Raw genomic sequence first — 8,748 nt, forward strand, 5'->3', positions numbered from 1 at the left:
AAAAGGGATCCAAATTGGAAAGGAGGAAGTGAAACTGTCATTATTTGCAGATGACATGATATTATACATAGAAAACCCTAAAGACTTCATCAAAAATCTACTAGTCTTAATAAATGCATTTGGCAAAGTAGCAGGATACAAAATTAACGTAAAGAAATCGACGGCATTTGTATACACCAATGATGAATTCACAGAAAGAGAAACTGAAAAAATAATCCCATTTACCATCGTGGCAAAAAAATTGAGATACCTAGGAATAAACTTAACCAAAGGAGTAAAGGACCTATTTGCAGAAAACTACAGGACATTGAAAGAAGAAATAGAGGAAGATATAAAAAAGTGGAAGCACATACCTTGTTCATGGATTGGAAGAATTAACATCATTCTAATGTCCATACTACCCAAAGCAATCTATAGATTCAATGCAATCCCCATCAAAATACCAACAACGTATTTCACAGAACTAGAACGAATACTTCAAAAGTTCATATGGAACCAAAAAAAGACCTCGAATAGCCACAGCAATTTTGAAAAAGAAGGACAAAGTAGGTGGGATCACAATACCAGATATCAGGTTATACTACAAAACGACTGTAATCAAAACAGCCAGGTACTGGCACAAGAACAGGCATATAGAACAGTGGAACAGAACAGAGAACCCAGAAATGGACCCAAGGCAATATACTCAATTAATATTTGACAAAGGTGGCAAGAGCATACAGTGGAGTAATGACAACCTCTTTAATAAATGGTGTTGGGAAAATTGGATAGCTACATGCAAAAAAAAATGAAACTAGACCATCAACCTACATCCTACACAAGAATAAACTCAAAATGGATAAAAGACTTAAATGTGACTCATGAATCCAAAAAAATTCTAGAAGAAAATGTAAGAATCAAAATTTCAGACATCATACGCAGCAGAATTTTTACTGATGCATCCCCTAAGGCAACAGAAACAAAGGAAAAAATAAACACATGGGACTACATCAAACTAAAAAGCTTCTTCACAGCTAAGGAAAAAATCATCAAAATGGAAAGGCAACCCATTGTATGGGAGAACATGATTGCCAATGATACATCAAATAAGGGGTTAATTTCCAAAATATATAGAGTACTCATACAACTCAACAAAAGGAAGTCAAAGAACCCAATTAAAAAATGGGCAGAGATGCTGAATAGACAGCTCTCCAAACAGGACATACAAATGGCCAAGAGACATATGAAGAAATGCTCAACATCACTAATCATCAGAGAGATGCAAATTAAAGTGACAACGAGGCCCTTGCCGGTTTGGCTCAACAGTTAGAGCATCAGCCTGCGGTCCTGAGAGACCCGGGTTCGGTTCCCGCTAAGGGCATGTACCTCGGTTGCAGTTTGTCCCCGGCCCTGGTTGGCAGCCACTTGATGTGTCTCTTTCACATCGATGTTTCTCTCTCTCTCTCTCTCTTCCTCTCTCTCCCTCCCACTCTACCTGAACAAAAAAATGAAAAAATGTCCTCGGGTGAGGATAAAAAATAAATAAATAAATAAATAATAAATAAATAAATAAATAAATAAATAAATAAATAACCAACAATGAGGTATCACCTCACACCTGTCAGAATGGCTGCCATCAACAAATCATCAAACAACAAGTGTTGGCGAGGGTGTGGAGAAAAGGGGACTCTAGTACACTGGGTGGGAATGCAGACTGGTGTATCCACTATGAAAAACAATATGGTGTTACCTCAAAAAATTAAAAATTGAACTTCCATTTGACCCAGTGATCCCGCTTTTAGGAATATACCCTAAGAAGCCTGAAACACCAATCAGGAAGAATATATGTACCCCCATGTTCATAGCAGCACTATTTACAATAGCTAAGATCTGGAAACAGCCCAAATGTCCATCAGTAGACCAATGGATAAAAAAGCAGTGGTACATGTACACAATGGAGTACTATGCAGCTGTAAGAAAGCAAGATCTCTTATCTTTTGAGGTGACTTGGAGGGACCTAGAAAGTATTATCCTAAGTATACAAGCCAAGCAGAAAAAAGACAAATACCACATGATCTCACTTATATACGAAATATAATGAACATTACAATGTGAGGAATAAGGTAGACCCAGAGATGTTGAAGTAGGGTACAGACTGACAACCCTCAGAAAAGGGGGTGGTGGGGATGGGAAGAGATAAACCACAGAACTTATATGCATGTATGCATAACCAATGGACATGGACAACAAAGCCGGGGATGGTGTGTGGGGGGGTAGGGGGAGGTGCCAATGGGGTAACAAAAATAAAATTTAGAAAAAAAAAAGTGGACTAAAGATTTCAATAGATATTTCTCTAAAAAAGACATCAAAATGGTTCAGGAGGTACTGAAATTATGGCCAACATCTTAATCATCAAATAAATCTAAATCAAAATCACAGTGAGGTATCACCTCACATACCAAGATGCCTCTTTTCAAAGAAACAAAAGACAGTGTAATGTAGGTGAGGATATGGGGTAGAGGGAAATTCTTGTACATTGTGGCTGGAAATGCAAAATCATGCAACTGCTTTGGAAAACAGTATGGAGGTTCCTCAAATAATTAAAAACAGAGCTACCATATGATTCAGTAACCTACCTCTAGATATTTATCTAAAAAATCAGTTTCTCAAAGAGATATTAGCACTCTCATGTTCAGTGCAGCACTGTTCACAATAGCCAAGATATCAAAGTAACCTAAATATCCATTGACAGATAAATGAAGATTTGGCATATACATACAATAGAATATTAATCAGTGTTAACAAAGAAGAAAATTCTGCAACAACATAAATGAACCTAGAAGATTTTATGCTAAGTGAAATAAGCCAGTCATAGGATTAATATGCATGATTCTACTTTATGAGGCATTTAATTTATAGACTCAAGAATGGAATGATGGTAGACAGGGGCTGGTATTAGAGTGAAATGGGGAGTTGCTAATCAATAGGCATAAAGTTTAATTAAGCAAGATGAGTAAATTCTAGAGATCTGCTGTAGAATATTGTGCCTATAATTAACAATACTCTTACCACAATAAAACATTTGAAACAGTAGATCATTCGTTTATTCACTCAATCATTCATTTGTTTAGTACTGTTACATACTAGGCACTCTGCAGTGCTCTTAGAATTAAGTGTTGAACAAGGCAGACATGATTCTTCCCTCATGGAAGTTGAAGGACAGTAGGCAACGAAGTTAAGAGAAGGAAGCCAGACTTTGGGTGGTGAGCATACAATAGAGTATACACATATCGAAGTATAATGTCGGACACCTGAAATGTATATAATGTTATCAACCAGTGTTACCTCAATAGAGTTAACTTTTAAAATTACCCCCCAAATTTTTCAAATCATTAAAAAAAATAGAGCCAGGGGCAGGGAGGGATGGATGAGATAAACTAAAGAACTTCTATGCATATATGCATAAATAATGGACACCAACAATAGTGTGGGGAAGGCTGGAGGGGGGTGGGATTGGGGAGAAGGGGGTCCATGAGGAAAAAGGGGGGAACATATGTAATATATTCAACAATAAAGATGAGTTAAAAAAATAGAGGCAATTCAAAGCCATGTAACACACACACAGATAAAAAATACATTAAGCAATTACTTACAGCAGTACCTATATAATTGGGAACATGGTAAGTGCAAAATGTATTTCAGGTTTCTCTGAAACTGTTCACCAAGATAATATAACTTAGTCCATGGTATCAGGTGAGACTTCAGTGGTGGAACCCATTTAAACCTGAGACATAAGGAGACCAGGCATTAATTTTCCACTAGATGGGGGTAGAGAAATGACTACAATCATAAAATGGTCTTTGGTTGGGTAAAGGCAGAGATGTGGGAATATCTGTTTATGTTTAGATCATAGAATATGTCTGATACTAGAAAGATTTAAAAAATTATTTAATACTAATTCAACAAACTCATTTAGTGCCTCCTATATTCCCAGCACTGCACCATTAAAAGACACAAAAATAATTAGTCATAGACACTGCATCTTCACACCAGGCAAAGAGCGTGATTGTCAACTATAATGAATACTAATCGAGTGGTGTGAACAAAATGTTAGAAGGAGGACAAGGTGAAAAGAATTTAATTCACCCAGATGTGATCTGAGATATTTTTGTAGAATCAGTGGCCATCTGTTTCTGTTATTCATCAGCCACTGTTGGGCTTCCTTACAAGCTAAAGGAACGGTGTCTTTCTAGGACAAATGCAGCCTCTCAGCATGTCCATTTTCTACTTTGTTGGACTTGAGGTGTTTGAATTGTTGGATCCCCCTGGTCTGGACCATCAGGCTTAGCGCTGTTCTGGAGGTTATTGACCAATGGGCTCCTTCAAGCTCAGGATCACAGGAGCCAGATGAATGTTCTGCTGTGTGGCCAGGGTTCAAGAGCACAACTGGAGTCAACTGTGGCCATGTATTTTTGACAACCTGCCAGTCATGGGGCATCTGTGTTTGGAAAGGTCATAAGAAAAACGTTGGTGTGAGCTCCATTGTTTTATTAGAAAGTATATGTGTTGGTGGATCAGAGTTGGCAATGTGGAGAGGGAAGAGTTTGTGCATGTGTGGGAAATGTCTCCTGCCAACAAGCATGGAGTATACCTCAAGTGTTCTAGGACAAATCTATAATGCACGTGGAAAACACATATGTTAAAAGATAGATGTCACTTATGTTGAAAATAATATTGCAATTCCATTGGATGCACTTCTGTAAGTTAAACTGTACTAGCAAAAGCAAATAACCTCTAAACGCGAAATGCTAGACTCCTAATGATATGCCAAGACTGCCACAGGCCAGTTAGTTATGTTCATCTAATAATAAACTTCAATGATGATAACATGTTACAACTTTTTTCAATTTAATTCCATTGAAATCTTAAATTTTTATTTAATTAAAAAATAAATGGAAACTCGAGGTATTTAAACATATTTCATTCATGCACCTAAATTATTTTTTCTTTTTTAAAAATTTCATTTCATTATTTCCATCACACTGTATCCCCTCTATGCCCTCTTCCACCTCCACCCACCTCCTCACTCCCCCACAAAAATTTTTTCAATTAAAGTATAGTTGACTACAATGTGTTTCTTTCGGCTGTGCAACGTAAGTATAAGGCTTATTGCTGTGATCACATCATTCATACATTTTTATTTAATCATGTTTACGTGTCATTTCTCTGTCCCAGTAGGTGTGTGCATGTAATTTCTTAATTCCAAGGGATTCTCAATGTAATTTTCCAAAACAAGTGAAGTAATTAGTGTGTAATTACAGGGTGAAGTAAGAGATTTGGACCTTCTCTCAAATGACTTAAATCTAGCTTTGCTGGGCGGTGACAGTTCCTTGGAGCCCAGCCCTAGTGTTGCAGTGAGTGTATCACTATTTATACCTGTTCTTTTGTAAAGGACACAGAAATATTTTATTCTTTTACATGTACCAGAAGATATCAGTTGAGTATTTCAATCAAATTACCGGTAATTAGACATGTATTTATTTTGTAAACAGTGCTTGGTGTTTTTATCCACATCATATTAACACAAGAATCACATGAGGTATGTATGATTATGTCCTTTTCGCAGGGAAGGAAATAGAAGATAAACGCGTTTTTGTAACGGTGATTCCATAGACAGTGGGAGGCAGAGCTAGAAACCGACGCCAGGAGCGCGGGCTCCAAAGCTCCTGACTGGTTGGCAAGGCCCTTCGCCTTCCATGCTGGCACTATGAGCCCGTTCTGAACACGTGTGTCTTTCACACACCTGTTTTCTTTAAAAAACATGAAACTCATTTCAGGTTTGGCTCATTGTCTTGTTAAAAAAGCTAGAACTGGAGAAATTAGACACACAGTCCTAGAACGAGGCTCACTGGAGCACACCGCTGTTGAGACCCACAGGTAACACTGAGTAAAATGTGTGTGATTGCTGACAGTTATGTATGCCTGTCTTCTTAACTTTGACTCATTTAGAGGTTTCTAAGGACAAAAGCAAATTATTCGGAGAAATACGGTGGGCTTTAAATTAGAGGAGCCATGGGGATGACTGAATGTAACTATTATATTCTCCCCTGCTCTTGATTTGTGCTCCCATTTGAACTAAGGAAATAGTTTCCTGAAATGCTAATCTTTGTTTCAATCTAATTTCCTAACTTTCCTAACCAGCTACCTGCACCCCTATCTCCCTAACTATTCCCTCCTCTATCTCTGTCATATACCCCCACTTCTTCTTTCCCTAAAGAGAACTGATGAAACTAAAACATACCTAATGCAGGTCCCCAAATACTTCGGTTCACTTTCTAATTAATGCTGGTCCATGGAAACACCTAGACTCTTCTTGATGCTCATGCAGTCTCACAAGTGTGGAAAAGCATGATGTAGAAGATAAGTCCTGCAAGATTTTGCAAAATATTCGGAATTTATTTAGCTCATAACAACAATGGTGAAAATTCTTTGGCCATTTCATCTTGAACATAGACACCTTCTGGCCCTTGGGAGCAATAATTATAACTAAGGATATGGTCTTTTTAATTCTAGGAAAAGAATCAAGCAAGAAAGAGATGTCAAATCAGCTCCATATGTTTGGCCCAATCATTGGATAAATGGTGATCGAGAACACTGGGGAGGGAGCATATTTGGGATGGAGATGGAGAGTCACGAGCTGGCCTTTTTATAACCATTTAGGTTATTTACAGTTTATGTTATTAAAATCAATATTGCTGTGAGCACCCTTTCACATCACACTTGTGCACAGGGGGAGATTTACACCATGGTATGCAAATAGGAAAAAATAACTGGGTCCTAAGGTCATTGAGTCTTCAATTTTAATATTTTCATGGAATTTGAAAGGAAAACGTGTTCACAAAGTATTCTATAAGTGAGACAAAGTTACCGCTTAAAATTTTAATTATTAGGTTATATTTAGGTATATACATTAAACGTGGGGTCATTCAGCCCATTTAACTTTCTCTGGTTCTGGTTTCAATTGGCACCATTAGGTGGATAAATGGAGACTGAAAATCATACCACAGTGACAGAGTTTATTATTCTGGGGTTAACAGATAATCCCGCACTACGTGCCATCTTCTTTGTGATTTTTCTTGGGGTTTATACAGTTACCATAGTGGGAAATATCAGTATAATCATCTTAATTCGAAGCAGCCTGCAGCTTCATACCCCAATGTACCTTTTTCTCAGCCATTTGGCCTTTGTAGACATTGGGTATTCCACATCGGTCACACCGATCATGCTGAAGAGCTTCTTGAGGGCGCGCACTACTATCCCTGTGACTGGCTGTGTCGTCCAGCTTGGCTCTGATGTTGCTTTTGGGACTACAGAGTGCTTCCTGCTGGCCACCATGGCCTATGACCGCTATGTGGCCATCTGCTCTCCCCTGCTCTACTCCACCCACATGTCCCCAGTGGTCTGCTTCCTCCTACTGGGGGCTTCCTACCTGGGTGGATGCATGAACGCTTCATCATTTACGGGCTGTTTCATGAACCTAAACTTCTGTGGACCAAACAAAATCAACCATTTTTTCTGTGACCTCTTCCCACTCCTGAAGCTTTCTTGTGGCCATGTTTATATTGCTGAAATATCTCCTGCCATCTCTTCCGCATCGGTCCTCGTAAGCACACTGTTTACCATAACTGTGTCCTACAGCTACATCCTCCACTCCGTCCTGAAGATGCGCTCCACTGAGGGGCGGAAGAAGGCCTTCTCCACCTGCACTTCCCACCTTACTGCAGTCACTCTGTTTTACGGGACAGTTTTGTTTGTTTATGTGATGCCCAAATCGAGCTATTCAGCTGATCAGGTCAAAGTGGCATCTGTGATCTACACAGTGGTGGTCCCCATGTTAAACCCCCTCATCTACAGTCTGAGGAACAAGGAGGTGAAAGAGGCCACGAGAAGACTAATGGTTAGAATGCTTTGGTTTTCCTGAGCTAAATCAGATATAAACCCATAAACAATAAGCCAATCATTTGAGAAATGTTTATGATGGATGTTTTATCACTAACTCTATCATTTTTAAAGTGGAGAGCTCCTACAAATATGAAAAGCCAGTGTTTACTTTCATATATAAAGTTAAATGTATCATTCACAAGGATATCTGCTTGATTTTAATTAAATGTGCGTTTTACAGGGCAAGAATACCTTAAAAAAATAGTTTCTACTTCAAACGCCATTCAGCCCTGGCCAGTTTGGCTCAGCAGTTAGAGCGTTGTCATATGGTCCAGAGAGACCCGGGTTCGGTTCCCGCTAAGGGCACGTACCTTGGTTGCAGTTTGTCCCCGGCCCTGGTTGGGTCATGCGGGTGGCAACCACTCGATGTGTCCCTTTCACATCGATGTTTCTCTCTCTCTCTCTCTCTCTCTCTCTCCCTCCCACTCTATCTGAACAAAAAAAGGAAAGATGTCTTCGGGTGAGGATAAAAAATAAAAATAAATAAACCCCATTCACCAGTTATGAGATCAATTTAAACAGAGAACTATTTCAACCAAAGATCAAATTTAATTGCATTTCATCTTGGTAAAATTGGAAAGAAACTTGTCTCTGATAGGTGTGTAATAGGTAGTAATATGGACAAGTCAGGCAATTCATGTCACTTCCTTTAAAGGCACTGCCCTGCCCTGGCTAATTGATAAAGTTTTGGAAACATTTATGTTATATCTCAGAAAACCTTCTATTTATTTTCACTTTGTTTAAGTCAAAGCAAAGATCATGATTCCT

At 38.6% G+C, this 8,748-nt stretch overlaps 1 protein-coding gene across 1 annotated transcript; it reads left to right on the forward strand.

Annotated features, from left to right (window-relative positions):
* The first annotated feature begins 2,389 nt into the window (after window positions 1–2,389).
* On the forward strand, window positions 2,390–7,960 carry LOC118628870 (olfactory receptor 481). The gene is made up of 2 exons (XM_036259859.1): window positions 2,390–2,417; window positions 7,014–7,960. The coding sequence occupies exon 2, from the start codon at window positions 7,022–7,024 to the stop codon at window positions 7,958–7,960; it is 939 nt and encodes a 312-aa protein (XP_036115752.1). The 5' UTR covers window positions 2,390–2,417; window positions 7,014–7,021.
* The last annotated feature ends 788 nt before the right edge of the window (window positions 7,961–8,748 follow it).

The sequence above is a fragment of the Molossus molossus genome, unplaced genomic scaffold (genome assembly GCF_014108415.1).
Source record: "Molossus molossus isolate mMolMol1 unplaced genomic scaffold, mMolMol1.p scaffold_m16_p_13, whole genome shotgun sequence".
In the NCBI taxonomy this organism is placed as follows: Eukaryota; Metazoa; Chordata; class Mammalia; order Chiroptera; family Molossidae; genus Molossus; species Molossus molossus.

Bases quoted from the DNA above. Each gene is read 5' to 3' on its own strand.
- LOC118628870 (XM_036259859.1), top strand. From the start codon at position 7,022: ATGGAGACTGAAAATCATACCACAGTGACAGAGTTTATTATTCTGGGG.